At 36.9% G+C, this 25,946-nt stretch overlaps 1 protein-coding gene across 2 annotated transcripts in view; it reads right to left on the reverse strand.

Moving 5' to 3' along the window:
* Positions 1-25,500, reverse strand: part of CCNC (cyclin C) — a 28,888-nt gene extending 3,388 nt beyond the window's left edge. The window contains exons 1-10 of one of the 2 annotated variants that reach the window (XM_043592002.1): positions 25,165-25,500; positions 18,237-18,343; positions 17,012-17,096; positions 16,558-16,627; positions 12,702-12,753; positions 6,301-6,356; positions 5,388-5,423; positions 4,622-4,713; positions 3,958-4,025; positions 304-383 (exon numbers count right to left, since the gene is read on the reverse strand). In XM_043592002.1, the coding sequence (XP_043447937.1) occupies positions 304-383; positions 3,958-4,025; positions 4,622-4,713; positions 5,388-5,423; positions 6,301-6,356; positions 12,702-12,753; positions 16,558-16,627; positions 17,012-17,096; positions 18,237-18,343; positions 25,165-25,196 (678 nt within the window). In that variant the 5' untranslated portion in view covers positions 25,197-25,500. The remainder of the gene's footprint in view (positions 1-303; positions 384-3,957; positions 4,026-4,621; positions 4,714-5,387; positions 5,424-6,300; positions 6,357-12,701; positions 12,754-16,557; positions 16,628-17,011; positions 17,097-18,236; positions 18,344-25,164) is intronic. The other variant, XM_043592003.1, reaches the window with a different exon arrangement.
* Between the last annotated feature and the right edge of the window lie 446 nt (positions 25,501-25,946).

Below are 25,946 nucleotides of genomic sequence, written 5' to 3' on the forward strand. Positions count from 1 at the left end.
AAAAGTTTACAGTGGTATTTAGCGGTCTCCAGGTAGCTTTTACAATAATCCTAGAAATGAGGGGTAGCTTTGCAACTAAGAAAACCAAAAGTTTACCATTCTGTTTAAGTGTAAACCCAAAAGACAAATATAACCTAAATAGTCAATATCAATTCTTCTCACCAAACATGTTTCTTAATATTTTTACCAAAAATCATCTTAGCCTGGTGGACAGCATACGATTTTAGACTCATGTTAAGTAAATATCACATTAACTTTAAAATGTTCAAGCTTATATTCAATTAAGGGAATTTTAAAGACTACCTTCTCCATATCCACAGAAAGTTCAGCAAACCACTGTCTGGCATCTTTCTGCTGTACAACACAGGCTACATGTAGACAAGCTGGAAAGAAAATGAGAGAAAGGCCCATGTTTAACTGCAAACATGAAATGTAGGGACTTAGGGCTAAAGGTAAGATTTTCACTTAAAATATTCATTTGCATTTTCCAATATTCCTTATAAAAATGACATAAACTCATCTAAAAGTTACCAGTGACCATCCCATCAATTTAATATAACACAAACAGAAAAAATTAATAGACTGTATTAAGGTTCTTGATATCTCCTGCTCCTTACTGTGTGCCAGCCATGGTATACTTGTTTGTGAGTCAGGGCATGTTAGGAAAAAATCCAGTGAAGAAACTAGAGCAGGGAAATGATCCCTGAACAGTGGTGAGTGGTAAAAACACACCCAAAGTCAGTTTGACATGTTAAAGAGAAAAACAACAAAAACAACAATAATATGCTGATATATTTCAATAAATTATGTTTTAATATTTCAATTAAAAGCAGTGCTGCCTCTGTTTTAAGTTATTAGATAGGATCAAGTCAGGTGAACACCAGGCACCCAGGTATAGAACTCAGTGTTATAATCAAATAGAGCCTAGAAAAAAATGTAATGCATCATATACAATATAATTACAGTTGACCTTCAAACAACATGGGGCTTAGGGGCACTAACCCCCTCTGCAGTTAAAAAATCTGCATGAAGGGGCACCTGGGTGGCTCAGTCGGTTGAGCATCTGACTTCGGTGCAGGTCATGATCTCACGGGTTTGGGAGTTTGAGCCCCATATGAGGTTCGCTGCTGTCAACTTGTCAGTGAAAAACCCACTTAGGATCCTCTGTCCCCTTCTCACCAGCCCTCCGTGGCTTGCACTCTCCCAAAAATAAATAAATATTAAAAAAAAAATTGCATGTAACTTTTGACTCCCGCAAAACTTAACTACTAATAACCTACTATTGACTGGAAGCCTTACTAATAAATAGTCGATTAACACATATTTTGTATATGTATTACATACTTTGTTCTTAAATAAACTAAGCTAGAAAAAAAAATGTTAAGACAATTATAAGGAAAATAGATTTACAGTTCTATAAAACAAAACAAAACCTGTGTATAAGTAGACCTATACAATTCAAATCCATGTTGTTCAAGGGTCAACTACATATACACATTACATACAATATAACCTAACAAAGAGAGTAAAAGAGCCCAACACAACAATCTACATCACAATTTTCCCTGATATAATTCCTACCAGCAGCTTGGCTACCCTGAGACACCAGCTTCTTGAGTTATATTCCCTGGTTTAGTTACCCATATGACTTTGCTAAAGATGTCAATTTAGGCAATCAGTGACTCAAATGGGAACTGACATAGTGGTTGCCCCAAGTCAAACGAAGCTGTAAAGTGGGGTGTAGGTCCTGGAGAGACTGAGAGGCCAAGGGACTGAAATTACAGTAACAGGTAACTGAAATACAGTGGAAAATGCCATAACAGAGCATACACAGAGTAAATCAGAACCAGAGAAGACATCCTAAACCCGGACTGAGGTGATATAGGGAGTTTGGGAATGGGGAGGGTGTCACTAAAGACATCTGAGCCAAGTCTTAAAAAAAAGGTGAGAGTGGGAGCAGAGAATGGTATGTATAGGTTAAAAGAAGCTGTGTATTTTATCCAGAAACTGGGAGGAGAACTGAAAGATTTGAAAAAGCTCTTCCTGGGGCGCCTGGGTGGCTCAGTTGGTTAAATGTCTGACTTTGGCTTAGGTCATGATCTCACAGTTCACGAGTCCAAGTCCCATGTCTGGCTCTGTGCTGATAGCTCAGAGCCTAGAGCCTGCTTCAGATTCTGTGTCTCCCTTTCTCTCTGCCCTTCCCCCACTCATGCTCCCTCACATGCACACTCTTTCTCAAAAATAAATAAAACATTAAAAAATAATAAAAATAATAAAATAAAAAGCTCTTCCTAGCTCAGGGTTTCTCAACCTTGGTGCTACTGACACTGTGGGCTGGATACTTGAGACTGCCTGTACATTGTAGGATGCTTAGCAACATCTCTGGCTTCTACACACTAGATGCCAGTAGTATCCGCCCCAGTGGTTATTTTGTAATAACCAAAACCATCTCCAAACATTGCCATACATCCCCTGGGGAGCAAAATTATCTCTGGTTGAGAACCACCAGCCTATCTCAACTGTGGTAGACAGACTGGCTCTCTGAGAACAGGGATACTAGATGCCAATTAACCAGTAAGGAGACTGCTGTGGTCACCTGAAGAGAAGTGAGAAGATGGCTATGAGATTACCAAAAGGACAACTGAGAGGAAGGCACAACGGGTATTGGTTACCAACTAGATGTAGTATCGAGGGAGATGAAAGAGTCTAACGGTCAGGTTTCCAATTAAGGTAACTAACTACTGCTATTTACCAAGCTAGCAAAGACATTAAAAGGAACATCTTCTTAGATAAAGTGATAGGTTCAGTCCTGGTCATGAGTCTGAGGTGCCAGTGAGACGCCAAGTGGAGCTATCTAAAAGGTAGATAGATATAAAGAACTACTCAGGAGCAAGGCCTTGGTTAAACAAGGAGTTGAAACGTTTCAACCCATAAGAAATAGTAGAAACCATGGGGCCCAGTGAGACTACTCAGGAAGAACAAAGATAGCAGGGGTGCAAAATTGCAGGACATGGCCTGCTATTCCTTGCTTCTTACCCATGTGTTCCTTTCCAATGAACCCAGATTCCACTTCAGAATCCTTCCAAACACAATGGTTTCAGAGAACCTCCAGGACTACAAAAGTATAATAACCTATTTGCCACCCCCAATGTAAGAAGGCTGAGAAATATTAACATTTAAGGAATAACTGAAAAAAGAGAAACTTATGAAAGTAAGGTGGTGAGAAAATAGGGGGAAAATCAAGAAGACAGAATCATGGAAATCAATAGGAAAAAGAAACTATTAAGTGCTTAATACATGGCAGGCATTACAGGTGCTCTACAAGATATTTAGTTCTTGCAACTATTAGTTCATTTAGTTCTTGCAACAATTCTGTATGCAGTTAGAATCCCCAACATTTTGCAATTAAGAAAACAAACTCAGGTTAAATACTTTTCCCACAATTGTAAAGTAAGCAAAGTTTAAATTTAGGACTATGTAACTCCAAAGATTGTGTTCTATCCCATTACCCTGCCTTCTACAGATAGATAAAATGGTAGCTAACTTATTCTTCCAGCAAAGCATTGACTACAGAGCTCCTTTACTGAACCTCTAAGGACTTAGTTGGGCTTAGGAAATAAAAGGCCCAGTTATTCTATGTAAGTTACAAATAATATTAATAGGCTTAATTCTGAACTTTTCTTCCTAAACAAACAAAAATGTTCTATTCAGACACTGGTCAAAATTATTTTAAATGATTAAAAAAAAAAAAAACTTACCAAAAGAGTGGGGTGAGAGGGACAATAATCCTGATTTATGAAAGTTGCATTTCATATTATTGAAAGTTCACATGCAAGGATTAGTCTATTACTTCATGAAATGTAACAACATAAAGTATAATAGCGTGAAATTTCTTTTGAGATGACCTAAATATGCTTGTAACAATTTAACTAATAAAGGTACACCATGCTTACATACCTAAAGCTATCATGAAAGGAGGATACAGTAGGCAAAGATCCGTTCTGTAGGTATCATTCACTATCCTCCTATAGAAATGTAAATCATATTATTACTGAAATCAGAACTATCTTATATGATTGCACATCTCCCCCCAGAGAGGACCAGATTTCCCATCTTTGTACATACTTATATCTTTAATAGTACTGAAGTACAAATACAAAGGTGAAAAATATCAAGGAAAATGACCATAAGCATATTTTAATGAATAAAATTACAGCTAAATAGATTCTAAAACTTAAAACCCTACAATAAATTACAACATAAGGATTTTTCCAATTTTTCAAAAATTAGAAAATCAAAGAGGAAACCAGAAATATAATTAACTAATACGTATGTTGAATACCAACAGAAGTATTCTATTTGAAAAATAATGTCTTAATTTTTATGTACTCTGTTTTTCATAAGAATCAAATTTTAATGGAAATATTAATCAAATAAAGATCCTTACAAATTTAGCATTTATATCAATATAGTTAAAATTCAACAAGGAGATTATTTCGTTCAACATACAATATCTTGGGACACCAGCTTAATTACTTTAAAAACACTAAACTTCATATTCAGTTGTCAACCTTCCTAGCTAATAACACATTACACTATGAATAACTTCTGTTCTAATTACCATGCAAGGGGAAGCAACATGTCTTCTTGGCCCATGTCCTGCACATACTGGAGCAAAGGTCTATAAGGATGATACACTATCAAGCAACAATCCTAGAAACAGTTTAAAAAATGTGTATGTATAAAAACAGATATATTACAACACAAAAACTTATCATTACCCAACTGATTTGTAATTGTGTATTTCAAAATGTATTTCTCTAACTCATGCTTGCTTCCCTCTTATTCTGTTAAGCAAGCAGTATGGCAGCCCTAAACTCTACTATAATAGTGAAGGCAGTGCTCTCTCTGGAATATACCTTGGTAAATCGGTTGGCAGTCAGTCAGCATCCATTCCCTTAGAGACTCAAAGTGTCACATCTGCAACACACTGAAACCTCTTATTAGCCTATAAATCCATAATTCCCAACTGGAGGAGAATTCTGCCAAAGACATAATCTATCTTTAAATAACACCACACACATACACAAAATGTGCAAATAATTTACAGTGGCTTAATGTCCTGACTAGTTTGCTTGTAATCCTTTTATTATAGTTACTATAGAACAGAAAAATTTTCCCATCCTAAGTGGGCTATACAAATTATTTTACAGGCTTCTGAGAGGATATAGGTGATGATGCTACTAGGTACTATGATTTTACCATCATGTATCACTTGGATGGTTTTAAAATGCACCTTCCTACAAATCATTTCTTTAAATAATTTCTGACTTCACTAAATTTGAACATGTTTTATTCTATTAATCACAAGGAAGTAATATACTTACCATTAGTTCTAAAAGATAGAATTCACATTCTAATATCTGTTTTAAAAATAAAAAGATTATAAATGTCAATGTGAAACAAATCAGTATACTTAGTCTAACAATTTATATGCATTACAGTAATACCACAAATTTTTACTAAAATTTTTTAAATCAAGCACATAGCAGCTTATATGAAAATGAACATATGCAACAAAAATTACCTTTTTAATATACTACAATGAATGGAATTATGATTATATCCTTATAAGGAAAAGCCAGTTCCATATAAGGGTATCTATTTTTTTTAATTTAAAATATCCTGTGTAAACTTCAGATTTTCCAATACACTTCACAAATGCAAAATGCAAAAATGCAATTATCTCCACTTAAGTGTTACTTAATATATTACAAATCAATAAAAGGAAAGAATACTGAAAATGAAACAAAAAATCTAATTTACATAGAATGAAGAAATCCCTTGCAAAGCAGAAAAAGGACATGCCTCTTAAAAATGTTAATAGAAATTCATCTTCTAAACTAATGTAAAGTTTCAAATATAGTTTTCATACTGTTCCATTATAGTAGTTCCCAGCCCTAGATGCACACTAGTATCACCTGAGAGATTTTAGAAAATACCAGTCCTCAGGCCTCAAGCATGAAAATTCTGTTTTAGTTGGTCTCTGGAGAGGCCCTGATATCAGCATTATGAAAAAGTTCCCAAAGCGATTTAATGAGCATCCAGGGTAGATAACCACTGCTATTACATACTTTTTTTTTTTTGGTAGAAGTAATTTAGCTTTAATTTTAGATTTAATGTTTATATTCTTGTAGTACTCGAGACTGCCACTTACAGGTTTCAGTTTATTCTAACATAAAATGGAGCTAGTTTATATACAGCTTTGACAAGTAGTTTTATTTTATATAATATACTTACATGGTTCATCCTATAAGGGAATTCCTTTGGAAAGGCATATGAAAATCTAGTTTTTACTGCAGAAAACAAAAAATGACTTAGAAAATGAAAGACTGAATTAAACCAATATTTCTTTAACAAGTGTAGAATATTAGAAGAAGGGGTAAATCATTTTTAGTAAGAGCTCTTAGAGATGCTTAGGGACCCAGATATTTGTTTTGTTTTCAGGCGAGGGGAAGAACTAAGTGGCAGGAAGGCCTAGGCCCCCATCTATATTACAATTAGAGAACTTCAAATATACCTAATGTATTACTCTCCTCCTCTCCTGCTCACGCTCTCTCAAAAATAAGTAAACATTAAAAAAAATTTTTTTAATCTTTTCAGCTCTAGACTGATATTGTTCTGTTTTTCAGTAATTCAGCTTAGAAGGGATACAAGTTATATATATGTTTAAATATATATGTATTTCTAAATATACATAAAAGTTAAAAGGATACCATAACCAAAGAATGTTAACAGTGGTCATCTGATTTAAGAATTTTTATTAATCTGTACTGTCTGTAATAGGTACTTCTTTATCAAAAGATATATTTTAATAAAACCATAAGTGTATGTGAAAAGTTCCTACGACTTTTTCATACCACATACAAACACACACGTACAGTTACAACTCTTTGTCACTAAGAAAATACAAATGAAGAAACTATTAACTATCAATCCTCTATCTCCTCAAAATGATATGAGTGTATACATTTAAGTACTACTATTTGAGAAAATTGTATCCAAGTCATTATGATGCAACATTTCATTAAATCAAGTGATTACCGACAGGCTCTAGAGGATCTGTTCTGTGATCCTTTCCACTTGTACAAAGCCCAAGACCTCACAGAGATTTAAATTTTTTTTCATTTATTCTATGTACTTTATTTTCAAAAAGTTTTATTTTGTAAACTGGGTATCCTAACTAATTTAGATAGGTAACATCTGCCAAGATTTGAACCCTAAACCATTTAAAATTGATATTAGGAAATGTATACTCAAGCTTTCCTTTCCTTCCTCCTTTAATTTATTTGAAAACATACCAATTATTTATTTCTGAGTTTTACAAATCCTTCTGATGTAAACAAGATGTAAAGTGTACAAATAAAACAGGTATTTATTTACATAATGGTCACTAATCAACAAGGTAAAGTTATCTCTGTACATTAAATAAATCTACATCCCTAACTCGTAGACCTTGACACCTAACTTACTAAGATTTACCTGATACTGTCAACTTCTCTCCTACTCCATGATAAAGTTGCTCTGCATTTTGGTTTTCTACCTCCTAATCCTTTTCTAACTTGGAGGAAAATGCACCCCTCCTTTCTATCGCTACCTCTACCACTTGCACATTTGCTTCCCATCTACTCAATTGACAGTTCACATTTGTTTTGCACCTTTAACCAGTCCTCCTCCAATAAATCTGTCCTATCACTTACTAGTATGCTCAAATTTCTCTTAAAAACAAAAGTACATACAACCTTTATCAAATTATATTCCTTTGCTTTCTTAGACTATTTTTTGGAACATTTTTTAAGTTTACAGAACTGAAGAGATAATAGTTACCACATCATCCATGTTACAGGCTGAATGTTTGTGTCCCCCCAAATTCATATCCTGAAGCCCTAACCCCCGTGTGATGGTATTTGGAGGTGGCACTTTAGGGAGTTAATTAGGTTTAGATGAGGTCACGAGGGTGGGGTCCCCATGAAAGGATTAGTTTTTGGTTTTTTTTTTTTTAGGATTAGTATTCTTATAAGAAGAACAGTAACCTCTCTGTCACGTGAGAACACAATGAGAAGGCAGTTGTCTGCTTGCCAGGAAACAAATGGCTGATCAAGGAAATGATCAAGGCAGACACTCTGTTTGATCTTGGACTCTCCAGCTTCCAGAACTGTGAGAAATAAACACCTACTGTTTAAGTGACCCAATCTATGCTATTTTGTTCGAGAAGCTTGAGCAGACTAAGACAACCGCTCACCCACACAGTTTCCCTTGTTATTAACATTTTATATTATATTAGTATGGTATATTGTTATAAATAATGAATCAATAGATAATTATTAACTGAAGTCCATAGTTTATTCAGATCTCCTAGTTTTTTCCTAATGTCCTTTTTTCCGTTCCAGGCTCTCATCCAGGAGACAACTTTACATTTACTTGTCATGTCTCCTTAGATTCCATTTGGCTGTGGCAGTTTTCCAGACTTTCCCTGTTTTGATGACTTTAGCAGTTTTTGAGAGTACTGTATATATATATATATATATATATATATATATACACACACACACACACATACATATATATGTATGTATATGTATGTGTATATATATATACACATATACATATACATATATATTATATATATATATATTTTTTAAGTATTATTTTGTTGCTTGACCCTCTACTGGAATTTGTCTGATGTTTATTTGATGTTTAAACTGGTGTTGTGGGATTTTGGAAGGAAGGACAGAAAGTGCCATTTCATTCTATCACATCAAAGGTACATAATCCTAGTGATTTATCACTGCTGACACTAATCTCAATCACCTGGCAAAGGAAGTGTTTGTTGGGTTTCTCTTATTTCCCCCTGCCCTTTTCACAATGTACACATTAGAAGGAAGTCACTATCGGGATGCCTGGGTGGCTTAGTCAGTTAAGCGTCCTACTCCTGATCTCTGCTCAGGTCATGATCTCACAGTTTCATGAGAGGTTCGTGAGATCAAGTCCCACAACAGACTCTGCACTGACGACACAGAGCTGCCTGGGATTCTCTCTCCCTCTCTCTGTCCCTTCCCCACTTCCATGTGCTCTCTCAAAATAAATTTTAAAAACTTAAAAAAAAAAAAAAAAAAAGGAACTCTTTATGCACAACCAACAGCTAAGAAGTGGAAATTTATGCTTTCCCTATTTGAGGGTGTAGTTAGGTACATAAATTATATGAAATTCTTCCATATTAGAGATTTGTCTCTTCTCTTTTATTCAATCATTTATTTATATCAGTATGGACCCGCAGATATTTATTTTATACTTTGGGTTATAATCTAATACTACTTTTTAAAAAACATTTTCTGGCACAAATTCTTCTAGCTTCAGTTGGGTTCCATGTCCCTCTGACACATCCCCATTAAAGGTAGGTTTTGTTTTGGGTTTTTTGCACTTCCTTACTTTTTGGCACTATAAGATGCTCCAGGTCTATCTTGTTTATTTCCTGTCCCAATCATTTCTCCTAGGAGCCCTAGTTCCTTTTAATGGAGAATAGTATTAGAAACAAAGATCTGGGCACTAGGTGAACTCCCTGAAACTGGGATGTCATTGCTTATAGACTCTCTTAACTGACAAAGCCTACACACACACACACACAAGTCCACATATCTATAAATATTTATGTGTATTTATGTTAAGGTAAACATGAGTTCATACTGAGGTCTCTGATCACCACACGGATCATTCTAATCTCCTCTCTTTGCTTATATGTATATTCCCACTCCAGCAATGAGAAACCTGGCTCTAAATATCTGCCATCCATTTACCATGGATGTATCTATCTAGTGGAATTGTTTAATTCCAGATACAAGTAAAGCAGTATCAGAATTGTTAACTTGTACCCACCTTAAGTATCAAATCTATCAACTAGAGTACAGTGCTTACATGCAGTTCCTTTCGCCTTTAGTCTTACAGACTATACTTCTCCCCAAAGTTACTTTGGTCAGCATGTCCCCACACCCCCTTCACTGAGGTTGTTTCATGTATCTGTAATATAGATTCTCCTCTTCTCAGCACCTACTTGCTTAATTCTTTGCAATCTGGCGTCAACCCCCACCCCATAATGTCTAATGACAGCTACATTCTCTCTCAAAGATCACAAACCCAAAGGTCTGGTTCCAAAGGTGTGGTTTTTTTTCTTTGGTACACAACTTCCATGCAGCACAAGACACTATGCAACTCTATCTTTCTTAAAATTTATCATCCCAGATTTCTATCACTGGCCTCACATTTCTAAAATGTTCCACTGATACATTTACATTTAGAATGTCCAAGATTAAAATTTAACTCTTTTCAGAACCCCCTTATTCTCCTCTTATGGTAGCACCTTCACATTCCCAGTGACCAGGCATAATAATATCTCATCATTTTTTTTAACTTTATTTATTTAGAGAGAGACTGAGAGTGGGCTGGGGGGGAGGGGCAGAGAGAGAGAGAGGGAGAGAAAGAATCACAAGCAGGCTCTATGCTGTCAGTTTGGAGCCCAAAGCAGGGCTTGATCTCCCCAACCATAAGATTATGACCTGAGCCAAAATCAAGAGTTGGACATTTAACCAAACGAGCCACCCAGGCACCCTTCAAAAGTCGTTTTTGACTCTTCTTAAATCCTTGCTTTTTAAAGTCCTGCTGACTCTGTAATGCAAATCTAGCTTGCTTGTTATCCTTGATGGGGGCCAAAACATCATTAAAAATTTTTTTCTTAATGTTTATTTTTGAGAGAGAGAGAGAGAGCACACACACATGAGAGCAAGACGAGGGGAGGGACAGAGAGAGAAGGGGACAGAGGACCTGAAGTGGGCTCTGCACTGATGGCTCAAACTCACATGAGACCATGTGAGACCATGACCTGAGCTGAAGTTGGACACTTAACTGACTGAGCCACCCAGGCACCTCCCAAAACATCATTTTAGGCCTTCACTAGTACCTACCTGGATCACTTCAATAACTTCAAAATAATTTTTTTCTACTTTATTCTTGTTGGCTTTTATTTCTCACGGCACCCTGTGGTGATGGCACTCACTACAGTTTGCAGTTTTATATGTATTTTAAAGGGATATTTTTTGTTGTTTTAAAGTTGTGGTAAAATATACATTACATAAAATTTATCATCTTTAGCCATTTTTAAATATGCAGTTCAGTAATATTAAATACATTCACAATGTTGTGCAACCATCACCACAATCCAGCTCTAGAACTCTTTCATCTTGCAAAACTGAAAACTCCATACTCATTCAACAATAATTCCTCATTTCCCCCTCCCTCCAGCCCCAAAACAGCTACTATTCTACTTTCTATCTCTATTAATTATTCATAATATTAAATGGAATCATACAGTATTTATCTTTTTGTGACAGGTCTATTTCCCTTGTCATAATGTTCTCAAGGTTCATCTGTGTTTGTTTAAGATTTCATTTTTAAGTAATCTCTACACCAAATATGGGGCTCGAACTTATGACCCTGAGATAAAGAGTCACATGTGCTACCTACTGAGCCAGCCAAGTGCCCCAAGGCTCATCCATGTTGTGGCATGTGAAAAACCTCAAAATCTGACTACTTCAGCTCACATTCTCCTCCAGTTCATCTTACATTATTTTACCAGATTCACCTTCCTAACACACAATTCTGGCATCATCCTCATGTTGAGAAATAAAGCCTTCAATTTTACTTTCTGTTGACAGTATCGCCATCAATGCGATATATCTGGTATATTAAATTCTATGCAAAATTGATTATTACTCTTCTCCCTTAAAAGAGTAAAATATGACATGGAAAAGACTGAATTAGATTATGACACTTGTCTCAAAAAGGGAATGACCCAAAAATATGAAAATTAGTCTGGTTCACAAACTTAAAAACACAAAAAACCTTCTGCCTCTTCTGTGTAAGAGCACAGAAGTGAAAGAAAACTCTGTATTATCTTTTATTAGGTGGTGTCTTTGTGCTTAACCTATGAAGATGGAGCACAGCATAATGTTAATACCTTATGTACAATATTTTAAAATCACTGGTCTACAGTGTTATTTCCTTTAATGTCATGACTCAGAGGCAGCTAAACCCCATCTTTTTAGAAAAAGAACGAAGGCCAAAAGGTAAAGCAATTTGTTCAAGGTTATATAGCTGCTGTTTAGACAGAACTAGGGCTGGCTACTATAGTCAGAATTTTTTTTCCTTACCATGTTTTTAAAGATGGAGGGAAAATAAATAATTCCTATCAAAGACATACACTACAATTACTAAAGAGTTTACTTCACCCACAAGAATGACACAACAGCTAGTCATTACAAAGCAATAAAATATAATAAAACTGGAAAATAAGTTTTTTTCTTAACCCTTATTATTTAAAGAGTCATTGAGTTAATGTTTTTGGATCAATAGTTACTACCCATTTTTGGTATTAAAAGTAATGTCTTAGAAATAATACCGTAGATGGTTTTTAAAATGTTTGTATTTTCACTTTATTTTTAGCCAAATATACTAGCCATAAATGTGACTGCAGGAGATTTAACAAACCCAACCAATCTCTCACAGGTCTCATAAACTGAAAAACATTTTTGTTCTATGGAGCTTTTTTAAAGAAGTATATCCTTAAAGCAGGATATACTTTTTTCACTTACATACAGAAGTAGCAGCAGAAATCAATCTTGTATTTGAGACTACTCCAAATTCCTAGAGAAATAAAAGTGGATGAGATCAGGCATATAGTAACCCAATGAACCTAAGGGTATATGGGGTATATTAAAAACAAAGTATTTCCCACGTACCTCCCCCATGTCTATAGTCTGTTCACCTTGAGGCATGAAGTACTTAAATCTCTCAATGTATTACCTTTCCTTAATATTGCTGCAATAAGACCAATGTTTAAATAATTTTGTAACTTAACATCATTGAGAGGTACCAAATTAGAAACCAAGCCTTAAAGCAAGAATGCCAGCTTTCTGCACTCAAATTAGTTCCTAAAAACATTTTTTAGATTCTACACTTAATTGCAAGAAAAATATTAAGTATGCTTCCTATTCAATTGAACTCGGACTAACAAACAGGTACTTCATGCTATTTAGTAATAAAACAGTTGAATCTGTAAAGAAGATAAACTTTAACATCATCAAATAATTCAAAAGACCACAGAAACCATTATTCTTTTTGGAACAGGAAAACAAGAATGATGTAGTAGAATACTTCTAGTATCAGTTCCCATTTCCTCTTTGAATTTAATATGCCACCATTGTAGAAAGAACTGAAATTTATGAGGTGATCCACTTATATTGTCTCATTTAATTTGATTAACCTCATAAGATTACTGATTACTATAGCCTTCACTTCATTTCAAAACAAAAAAATCAAGAATCGGTTCCTTATTCAAGGAAGGGAACTAAACTCCAGGGGCCTGGGTGGCTCAGTCAGTTAAGCATCCAATTAACACTTGATTTTGGCTCCGGTCATGATCTTGGGGTTCCTGAGATCCAGCTCTGCTTGGGATTCTCTCTCTCCGTCCCTCCCCTACTCATGCACACTCTCTCTGTCAAAATAAATAAATAAACTTTAAAAAGGGGGGTGGGGGGCTAAACTAAATGGAGTCTATTTAAATACCTTCAATGTACATCTGTATCTGGGGGCAGGGGTGGGTGGGTATGTATAAGTGTGTGTGTGTGTGTGTGTGTGTGTGTGTGTGTGTGTGTATTTGCATTTAAACCTCAAATCATAATCACCGAAAACTAAAAAGTAAATGCCTGAGGGGCACCTGGGTGGCTCAGTCGGTTGAGCATCCAACTTCGGCTCAGGTCATGATCTCGAAGTTCATTAGTTTGAGCCCCGCGTCGGGCTCTGTGCTGACAGCTCAGAGCTAGGAGCCTGCTTCGGATTCTGTGTCTCCCCCTCTCTCTGCCCCTTGCCCACTCATACTCTGTCTCTCTCTGTCTCTCAAAAATGAATAAACGTTAAAAAAAAAAAAAAAAAAAGTAAATGCCTGAGACATCTCAAGAGTCATTTCTATACAATTCCCATACAACTGGACAAAACACAGAAAGATCTGGTCACAGTTAAAGATTAAAAAACATAATGCTATAACCAAATATGAAGTGATACATTTTTTCCCAGGAATAATTCTTTTTTTTTTTTTTTTTAAGTAATCTCTACACCCAACGTAGGGGCTCGAACTCATGACCCCAAGATCAAGAGTCCTATACTCTATCAATTGAGCTAGCCAGGTACCCTGATCAAGGAACAATTCTTCATCCAAAATTCTTAGAGTAAAAACTTTCATATAGTAAATCAAATAACAAAAGATATTTAATAAATAAAACAAATTAAAATTCCCACAATAATCTACAATAGAAGTTCATAAAGACTTTGCTTAGATTTTCCAGACTGGTTATGCTTCAGAGACATCAAATTACATGGTAATATTTGGAAAAACCACCCCATAATATGGGCTTTTTATAAACACTTCCTTTTCCACCAGGGGCACCTGGGTGGTTTAGTCAGTTGAGCGGCCAACTTCAGCTCTGGTCATGATCTCATAGTTTGTGAGTTCGAGCCCCACACTGGGCTCACTCTTGTCAGCAAAGAGCCAGCTTTGGATCCTCTATCTCCCTCTCTGCCCCTCCCCAACTTGTGTGCTCTCTGTCTCTCAAAAATAAATAAACATTATGGGTGCCTGGGTAGCTGGGACAGTTCAGTGTCCAACTTGAGCTCAGGTCATGATCTCGCAGTTCTTGAATTTGAGCCCTGTGTCAGGCTTTGTGCTGACAGCTCAGAGCCTGGAGCCTGCTTTAGATTCTGTGTCTTCCTCTCTCTCTGCCCCTCCCCTGCTCACACTCTGTCTCTCTCTCTCTCTCTCTCAAAGATAAATAAACATTAAAAAAAGAAAAAAAATAGTTTATAAAAAAAAAACAACTTCCTTTTCCATTAGAGAATTTAGTAATAACAGGACTAGTTCTGCCTCTTTAAACTACCACTTATAATTAGGAAACCATAAACCTCTAGAAGGTCTTTCTTAATATTATTTCTAATGGTGTCAACTCTCATTACTTTAGGTAATAGTTGGGAAAGGTATCTTGAATAATCCTAAATAATGACCAAAACAAAACTAAATCAACATGAGTACCAAAAGGAATATAAACCTACAAGGCTTAAATTACATTCAGTTTTCAAGAATACAGTTATGATTCTAAAGACATCTCAGAAACATAATACAAAGTTTCATAACACTAAAGATGACATGTATTACAATGATAATCAGTCGGTATCTCCTAGTACTGTTCAGATTTTAACTGTGCTCTCTCAAAAATACTGAAAAGGTAAATAAAATGAGCAGAGATTTGGTTTCAGCTCCAAGTTCCCATCTCTCTGTCTCTCTCTCTCACCTAATTACCCTCAATGCCCTAACAATTCCTTACTGGAATCTGTATCACTAGAGCCACACCCAATCCTTACCTTTCCTCCTGCTTTCCCTGTGGCTTGGCAGGCAGTCACTATTAGGAGGCAGGGAGGGAAGACAGTAGGACAAAGGAAGCATATGGAGGAGGGACACAGGAGAAGGTACTATAACTCAGGTAATAGTAGAGAAGCTGTCCCCAGCTTGTCGCATGTATGGACTACTACTTAGTGCCAAAAGGTAAATGTCTTAGAAGATACAGAACAAAGCAATTAAAAGCATGGAATTAGTAGCCAGACTCCCAGGGTTCAATACTGGCAGGGCTGGGGCACCTGGGTGGCTCAGTCGGTTGAGCGTCTGACTTCGGCTCAGGTCATGATCTCACAGTTCATGAGTTTCAGCCCCGCGCTGGGTTCTGTGCTGACAGCTCAGAGCCTGGAGCCTGCTTCAGATTCTGTGTCTCCCTGTCTCTCTGCCCCTCTCCTGCTCATGCTCTGTCTCTCAAAAAATGAATAAACGTTAAAAAAAAACACAAAAAAACAAATACTACTTCTCCCGTGTATGACTTCTACAATCTTAGGCCAATTTCTTAATCTCTATGTACCTCAGTTTCCTCATTTATAAATTAAGGATATTACACTACCCCATTGTTTGTTATGAGGATTAAGTCAGTTATGGTTGTAAAAGAACTTAGAATAGCACTTGGTATATATAGTAAGTGCTACATAAGTGTTTGTTAAATGAATATATAAAGACATGTATATCTTGGGGCACCTGGGTGACTCAGTTAAGCCAGTTAAGCGTCTGACTCTTGGTTTTTGTCTCAGGTCATGATCTCAGTTTGTGAGTTCAAGCCCCACATTGGGCTCTGTGCTGACACCGCAGAGCCTGCTTGGGATTCTCTCTCTCCTTCTCTCTCTACCCCTCCCTGCTCACCCTCTCCATCTCTCTCTCAAAAATAAATAAACTTAAAAAAAATAAAAATAGTCATGTATCTTTGACTTTGTATGAATTTCAGTATTTTGCCATTATTTTGATATAGATTAACCAATGCACATGGACTATACTTTGATGAAGAACAGAAAACTATTTCATACCTCTACTTTGGATGCCAAAAACACACATGTAGGAGCCATTAATACAGGATCTATACTTTTCAGAGAATACCTAAAAATATGATAAGATAGAGTTAAATGTCATTCATATAAAAACACACTGGAGGGGCACCTGGGTGGCTCACTTGGTTAAGCGTCTGACTTCAGCTCAGGTCATGATCTCACGGTTCATGAGTTTGAGCCCTGATTCAGGCTCCGTGCTGACAGCTCAGAGCCTGGAGCCTGCTTCAGATTCCCTCTCTCTCTGCCCCTCCCCCATTCGTACTCTCTCTCTCTCAAAAATAAACAAACATTTTTAAAAAATTAACAAAAAAACACACTGGAAAAAAATGAAGATAACTCTACGATAAACACATGATTTAGTTACACTAAGGTTCATCAACATTACATAAGAGTTTCAAGTAGGTATAACATATTCCCAAAATAAAAGTCCTACCTGGCATAGAATCTCTTGAAATAGACTGTAGCAGTGGCAATAACTTGTTGTCTTAATTTAAGATGTTCACCTAATGCTTGAATAACTAGAAGAAAAATAAAGTTTTAAATGTATCTTCTGATATCATAATATTGACATTGAATAATAACTTCCATGTGATTAAATCATGACTATATTAATTTTTAACAAAAAGAAAAACCTACATATGCTATAAAACTCTATTTGGATCACAATGGACTAGTACTAGGATTTGCAAATCTGTTAAAAAATATATAGGTATGCATAAAAAACAATAAAAAATAGAAATTGCCTCAGAGCAAACACTATTCTTACATTAAGAAGGCTAAATGACAGGTATTTCCCTCTGAATGATAGGTATCTCAATACTTTTCATAGTATCTTTAGAATATAAAAAGAAAAACATTAAACAGCTATCAAATTCACTATAACTACCACTTTATAAAGTTTATTAAAAAGTCCATAATGAATCCTTAAAACAACAGAGACAGGTTTGCAGAACAGTGCACTGAGGGTTAGAAAAATCATGTAACAAAGCTACCATGTGACAGAGCAAGGATCTTCTGACCCTAAATCCCCTTCCCTCCAAAGCAAACTTGTAAGATAAGAATGACCAATATAGGATCTCAATCCAAATACTCCATTTATCCCCAAAATATTTGCTTTAGCCAATCCTAAATTGGGCTTAATAATGCATTATAAAGACTTAGGGCAATCAATGAACACTTTCAAACTGTTTTGAGTACCTCTGATATGTAAGATTCACAAGACTTTATTTAGATCACTTAAAAAGAAAGATAAGTGAATATAAGTTATAAAAAGAATACATGTATAAATAAAAATGTTAAGTACGGGGTGCCTGCCTGGTGGCTCAGTGGGTTAAGCATCCGACCTCGGCTTGGGTCATGATCTCACTGTTCGTGAGTTCAGGCCCCACATCCGGCTCTGTGCTGACAGCTCGGAGCCTAGAGCCTGCTTCAGATTCTGTGTCTCCTTCTGTCTCTGTTCCTCCCCTGCTTGTACTCTTGTCTCTCTCTCTCTCTCTCTCTGTCTCTCAAAAATAAAGATTAAAAAATTTTTTTAAAAATTAAAAAAAAGTAGAAATGTTAAGTATGGACTAAAACAACTCATCACAAATTACTATACAAAAGTTTGAATTCAGAAGTGACCAACTATACTATTTCAGTCATTTTTTTTAAATGTTTACCATTTGTAAAAAATATTTGTAATTTCCAATACTCTTCTTCTGAGAGAAACTTTAAGTCCTTCTGGCGTTCCTTCAACAGATCTTGTTTATCCAAAATCCATTGCAAACTAAAAGAAACAAAGATGTTAAAACACGCTACAGAGAATCAACTAATAAAGTCACAAAAAAAATTCTAAGATTGAACAAGTTATAAACATTCTGAGAAATACAAAGTGCAAGAAGTAACTCAGAAGATAGTATTTTTCACATTTCTTGAAATTCCAACACTGAGAATTATCTCATTGGGGCACCTGGGTGGCTCAGTTGGTTAAGCATTTGACTCCTGATTTGGGCTCAGGTCATGAGCTCATGGTTTGTGGGTGAACCCTGAAACAGGCTGTGTGCTGACAGTTCAGAGCCTGCTTGAGATTCTCTCTCTCTCTCCCCCTCTCTCTCTGCCCCTCCCATAATCTCTAGCTCTCTCTCTTTCTCCCCCACTGAAAATAAATTAAAGAAAAGAGAATTATCTCACTAATGAATGTAAATATGTTCTGAAAAAAATTCCACTCTAATTTTCTCAGTCTCTCTCGTTCTCTACCGTATACTACATTTCATTGGTTTTAAGACTCTGATATCAAAAGAGATCTTACAGTCAGTGATGCCTTAGGCTTTTAACTGCTAGTACATTTATTTTTTCTTAGTGATACATAAAATAATGGTCAAGTTATTTGACACCAAATGATGATACCTTAGATTTGAAGTATCTTTTCTCAGTTGTTCATGAGTAACTGGAGTATTTAATTTCCCTACTTCACAAATTCCAATCATGTTAAAAGCTGTTTCAGGATTTATTACACTAATAGCCTCCTCCATCTGCCTAGTCAAGTCTACTATTTTTAACCAGACATATGAAATTGATATGACCCATAAAACTATTCTGCAACTTGCTTTTGTCATTCAGTATGTACTGAAAGTCTTTTTATGTCAACAGATTTGTTATTCAGCATCCTTTTAAATTGCTGCACAACTTTATGGATGTATTATTATTTATTAATTCCTATTAATAGGCAGATAGGTTATAATTTTTCACTATTAAAAATAATGCTTTAGGGGCGCCTGGGTGGCACAGTCGGTTAAGTGTCCAACTTCAGCCAGGTCACTATCTTGCGGTCCGTGAGTTGGAGCCCCGCGTCGGGCTCTGGGCTGATGGCTCAGAGCCTGGAGCCTGCTTCCAATTCTGTGTCTCCCTCTCTCTCTGCCCCTCCCCCGTTCATGCTCTGTCTCTCTCTGTCCCCAAAAAAATAAACGTTGAAAAAAAAATTAAAAAAAAAAATAATGCTTTAATGACTAGCTTTGTAATTCACCCTGTATATTTAGTTAATATTTAAAATAGTTTCCTAGAAATAGAACTAATTGGTCAGTTTTACTGATAACTTTGTTATACATTGTCAGTTTGCAGTCCATATGTGACACCAATTTCCCATGAAAAGTACATGACGGTGGGTGCCTGAGTGGGTCAGTTGGCTGATCATCTGACTTCAGCCTAGGTCAGGATCTCAGGACTCCTGAGTTCAAGCCTCATGTCAGCACAGAGCCTGCTTGGAATTCTCGGTCTTCTTCTCTCCCTGCCCCCCCCCCAAATATTTAAAATCTTAAAAAATAAAAAAAGTACATGAGGGTGTCTTAAAATATTTACACCCCCCCCACCCCCCCACCCCCCCCCACCCCCCCACCCCCCCCACCCCCCCCCACCCCCCCCCACCCCCCCCACCCCCCGCCATGAGTTACTGCCAAGCTTTTAAACACTTTACAACTGAAAGGCAAAGTAGTATCTTACTGTTTGGCCGTGGGGGGGGGGGGGGGCGGCAGAATGGGGGTTGTTTGTTTTTAGTTTACTTCTGAGGTTAAACATTTTCCAGGGCCTATTGGCCAAATATAGTCCTTCTTTTGTATACTGTAATTCTTTTCTTTTTTTAAGTTTATTTTTTATTTATTTTGAAAGGGAGATAGAGAGCAAGCAGGGGAGGGGCAGAGAGACAGGGAGACAGAATCTCAAGGAGGCTCTAAGCTGCCAGCACAAAGCTTGACACAGGGATTGAAATCAGGAACTGTGAGGTCATGATCTGAGTCAAAGACAAGAGTTGGACCCTTAACCAACTGAGCCTCCCAGGCGCCCCTGTACATTGTAATCCTAATATGACAATTTTTCTAATGGGATGGTCTTTTTCACAATTTAGAGATTTTTCTCATATAATTTGCATATTATAGATAATAAATCATTTGTCAAATACACTAAACCTTTCCCAAGTTTAGCATGATCTCTTAATATTTGTTTGTAATACAGAAATATGGATCACTTATTAAAACCAACCCATATTTTACTTTGATTTTATGTTTGTCACAAATGAAAAGGCCTCCCCTGACACAAAATGATTAAAAAAAAAAAAAAAAATCACCCGTATTTTCTAATATGGCTTTTTTCTTTCAATTTGTGATCCACCTGGAATATATTTTGTACAAGGTAGAAAACAGGGATCCAGCTAAATGTTTTGTCAAATGGTTACTCAAATGTTGACTAAAGTATTTCTTGATGTATAATTCTATTATTTGGGATCATCTTTGTAATTTCCTTTTTTTCTTTTCTTATTCCTATGCCATGCTATTTTAAAACATAAAACTAAACAATTAAAATCTGGTACAGAAAATACTCCCCTGCTACTATTCTTCAGAAAATTGCTTGATATTCTATTACAATTATTATTCTGAGACCTGAACTTTTAAAAACATTGTTATCAAGTCCCAAAAGGAACTTTTAAAGGAAATCCATTCAAAATTGTTTGGGCTTGCATTAATGAGATCAATAGTGGAAGAAATGCTATTTTTACAAGGTTAGAATTCAAACTCCATTTATTAAAATCTTTGTTCCACTACAAAATTTAAAAATTTCTTCCTATAAGTCCTGTACGTTTGTTTACTCCTGTGTATTTCATATTTTCTGTTGCTACTGTAATTATATTTTTCTATCATTCATTTATTTTTAAAATATGTTTATTTTAATGTTTATTTCTGAGAATGCAAAGGGGAGGGGCAGAAAGAGGGGGACAGAGGATCTGAAGGCAACTCTCTGCAGAGAGCTGACAGGTTGACAGCAGTGAGTCTGATGTGGGGCTCGAACTCAGGAACTCCGAAATCATGACCTGAGCTGAAGCTGGGTGCTCAACCTACTGAGCCATGTTCCCCCATCATTTATTTAAAAGAAAGCTTTCCTTTTTACATTATGTAACTGGTTACCTCATTAAACCTTTATTTATAATAATTTCTCAATTAACTGAATTTTCTTAAATTTTATTGCTATATACTGGTAATTTTGTCATTTTTTACATCTGATTCTATTAACTGCATTGAGTAGCATTTTCAGAACAATGTTAAACAGGCCCCCTAATTTTCCTGTTTTACCATTAAATATCTCTTGTTGATGCTTTGATGTTCTTACCCTGTTAAGAAAGCATACTATTTGTTTTGGTCAAGAACAGATGTTGAATTTTAAAAGAGGTCTTGACGCTTTCACTGTTTATTAACAGATTTCCAAATGTTGACTATATTTCTATAGTAAAATCATTATCATTTTTTATATTTCGAATGTAATGTTAGACTCTACTTGGGAATACTTTATGATGTTTGCATCGATATTCAAAAGTCAGACTGTTTTTAGTGCTACCTTTGCTAGATTTTATCAGTGTTATTGTAACTTCACATAAAAAGAACTGGAAAGCTTTCTGTGTGAACTGGAATAATTTCAATAGCAGATCTTCTTGAAAATGGGAAAACATTTACCCATGAAATAACGTGGGCCTGGAGCATGTTTTAAGGAGTAGCTCTCTGGTAACTTTCTTAATTTGTTTTGGCTTTCAAACTTATTCCCATGGAGATAACCCAAAGGTACATCTGGATTTATTTACTTTTCTCATTCCTAATTTTGTATTTTTGTATCATATCTTTTTCCCTTGCTTCAACTAGTAGCAGTTTAGTCTACTGTTTTGATTTTCCCTTCTAAGGAACCAACTCTTATAATTTCTGACTACTTTTTTCCTTTCAAGATGTTAATATCGGGGGCGTCTGGACGGCTCAGTTGGCTAAGCATCTGACTTTGGTTCAGGTCATGATCTAGCAGTTTGTGGGTTTGAGCCTCGCATCAGGTTCACTGCTGTCAGCACAGAGCCTGCTTGGGATCCTCTGTCCCCTTCTCTCTCTGCCACTCCCCTGTGCGCTCTCTCTCAAAATTAAATAAATATAAAAAAAATAAAATGTTAATATCGGTATTACCTTTAAGTCTTTCCTTTTTTCCCCTCGGATTTATTTCACTGTTTCCTTTTTAATATTCTTAAGTAGAATATTTTGATTTATTTTTATTCTTTCTCAGTTTTTCAGGATGTTAGTTTATAACTTTGACTTTGGCTACATCCCAAAAGTATGGACATATATTGATCTCATTAAGTTATTTCCTTGATATTATGTAACTGTATTTTCAGTTTCCTCTGATACAATAACATCCAGAATTGATTTTGTACTTTTGTATTTCTGTTATCTGTTCATTAATTCATTCAGTCAACCAGATAATATTTAGTGGCATTCTCTTTTTTTCTTTTTATTTTTTTTAACGTTTATTTTTGAGACAGAGACAGAGCATGAACGGGGGAGGGGCAGAGAGAGAGGGAGACACAGAATCGGAAGCAGGCTCCAGGCTCGGAGCCGTCAGCCCAGAGCCCAACGCGGGGCTCGAACTCACGGACCGTGAGATCGTGACCTGAGTCGAAGTCGGACGCTTAACCGACTGAGCCACCCAGGGGCCCCAATGCCATTCTCCTTTTAATGCAGTAAGGCCAAAGAATGTGTTGTGTTCAACTTCCTAGAAAATACTGTGATTCATCCTGTTCTAGTATTATTAATTTCATCCTCACAGTCAGTGTTTTTAGAAAGATAATCTTCACAATCAAATATCTTAAGTTTTCTTCACAGCACATAGTACGGAGGATAAACCAAGAACACTTATAATACCAACTTTCATAAAACGTAAGATTACATTGTTCATATCACTCACCATTATTTCATGTGCTACTAAGAAAAAAAAATTGCCATGCTCATTTTAGAAATGTTAAGATGTTCGTCTTCAAAAAATCACCTAAAACAATGGTTTTTGTAATCTTTTTGTTGGTTTGTTTTTCCAGAATCGATTGCCTTGTCTTTCTTCATTGTAACCTTTTGCAGACGAGGCACTTCGTAATTCTCAAGAGATCTGAGTAGCCCTTTCCTGCAGGACTACTTGAATTGGGAGACAAGGACATTTCCAAAAAAAGCACACTTAACATTTTAACAATTTTATTATTTCAAAAGTGAAGAAACAATTGTTATAGATCCTACCCCCTAAATGTTGTCATTACACCAACAATAAGTGAAAGCATAATTAACACTTATCAAAAGGTGGGCAGGGGTGCCTGGGTGGCTCAGTCTGTTAAGCCTCTGACTTTGGCTCAGGTGATGATCTTGGGGTTCAGGAGTTCGACCCGCATCAAGCTCTGTGCTGACAGCTCCAAGCCTGGAGCCTACTTCAGATTCTGTCTCCCTCTCTCTCGGCCCCTCCCCCTCTTGAGCTCTATCTCTCTCAAAAAACTAAATAAATATTCTTTTTAAAAAGGTGGGCAGATCTTTTTTTTTTTCAGTTGAGAAAAATGACTGTAGCTTTTGATAATCAACAGCTAGCTCCCTGTTAATTCTCTCTCACTTTCTTTCAAAGTTTATCAAAATACTACTCTTCTCCACTAATTAAATTTTCTGTATTTTAATTTTGCCCAAGCAAATATGGCAGTGAGCAAAACTGCAAAATACAAATATGATCAGAGGTAGAGCTTCCACACAATTTCATCTCCACAGAATCACTTCATAGCAAGAGGTAACCTGCTTTCCTGAAAAAAGGTTTCCAAAACCATTTTTGTTTTCGCACAAAGGACTAAAAAAAGAATGAATAGGAATTCATCTTTTTTCACAAAATCAAAATTTAAATTACAATTACTAATCCTCTCTTAGCATTAATATATATATAGATGTATACACACACACACACACACTAAAATATAATAGCACCAGCTTCTGTTCATCTTTCAACCGTACAGTGGAAAACCTAATCAATTAGTCCCATCACTCACCTTTCTGCCTACTTAAACGTATTTAGGGGAAAATATTTTTAATATTACTCTAGTTCTTCCATGGTCACTAGCAAAAACAAAACCGAATTCATGAAATATGTTAAAGAAATTAGCAGTCACTGGGAAATACGTGTTTACAACAAAATATAAGGCACAGACTAATGGATACATCTTGAGAGCACCTGCCCTACACCTCACCAACATACAACTCCATCTAGGCATAAGGTAATGGCAGGAACTGGTTAGAGAGCAGAAACAAGCCTGACTCTCTCCACAGAATATTAAATCCACTCAAGACAGAAGGTGAATGACAAAAGACTACAATGCCGATTCCCCGAAGAGTGTCCAGGCAAAAGCGAACCATAACTGTCCTGAAGAGCCCGCCTCACAGTCCCGAACTATGCCACACTTCCCATACCTGTGCCCATCCCATCCCAACCCACCCCTCTTCCAGGCCTAGCTTATCCAAGAATCCGAAGTTACACTCCTTCCTTCCTCTGAGACCGAACCTCCTTAGCCCCCGCCCTTTCCCGCTCACAGACCACCGCCCCCCAACCAAATGCTGCCAGGGGGCGGGGAGAGGGGAGTCGCCAGAGAAAAGCGCGTCCCGCTTCCAGCCGCTGCCGCCTCCCGGGAGACCCCACGGCGCTCGGGACAGGGGCCGGGATCCAGGCCAAGGGGAGTCGCAGGCCCGGTCCTCACCGACTCCCAAGAAGAAGCCCTGGGCGAGAAGACGGAAGATCACTTACTAATGGGAGCTCTGCCAAAAGTTCCCTGCCATGGAACACAGCTTGCCCTGAAAAAAAAGCACCAGCCGGCGGAGCGGCCCGCGGAGCGACCATAGACCCAGCCCGCCCGGTAACTGCGCTCCTGGATCTGATCGGCTCGGCACCGCTCCGCGGCGGCTACGGTGAGAGGAAGAGGATGGCACTCTAATCTCCTTGAGGCCGGCCGGCAACACTCTACACTGTAAACCCGTTCCTATGGATAAAAGTTCCGGCTCGCCCCGCCGTAGCCGTAGCGGATGAAGCCGGTGGGGAGCAGACGGCCTGTGGGCGCAGAAGGGGCGGGAACTGGTGCTCACAGAAGACTCGCGGCGGTCGGAAGGCTCTCGCGAGAGCTTTCTACCAGTTCCGGCCTGGAACCCGCGAGCTGTTTTCTCTGAGCAGCTTCCATTCACTGAGCGGGGATTAGAGAGGGCAAGTAGGCTGGTTTGGGATTTTGTTATTTCATTTTACAGGCCTCCACGATGGCACTTAATTAAGATATAAGATTTCCTGACTTCAGTTCTTTGACCTGCTGTTGGAAAGAGGAATAAAGATTATTTTGTCCTCAAGAAATAAATAAATAAATAAATAAATAATAAATAAATAAATAAATAAATAAATAAATAAATAAAAATAAAGATTATCCTCAAGGACCCACCAAAATTTAATGGCATTAAGCCGAATACGTTCTTAATGGAGTCCTTTTGGACTGGATTGCAAACTTTTGGAGCAGCAGTGCTTTTCAAAGCCAGAGACAGTGAAAA

The sequence above is a fragment of the Prionailurus bengalensis genome, chromosome B2 (assembly GCF_016509475.1).
Source record: "Prionailurus bengalensis isolate Pbe53 chromosome B2, Fcat_Pben_1.1_paternal_pri, whole genome shotgun sequence".
Lineage (NCBI taxonomy): Eukaryota > Metazoa > Chordata > Mammalia > Carnivora > Felidae > Prionailurus > Prionailurus bengalensis.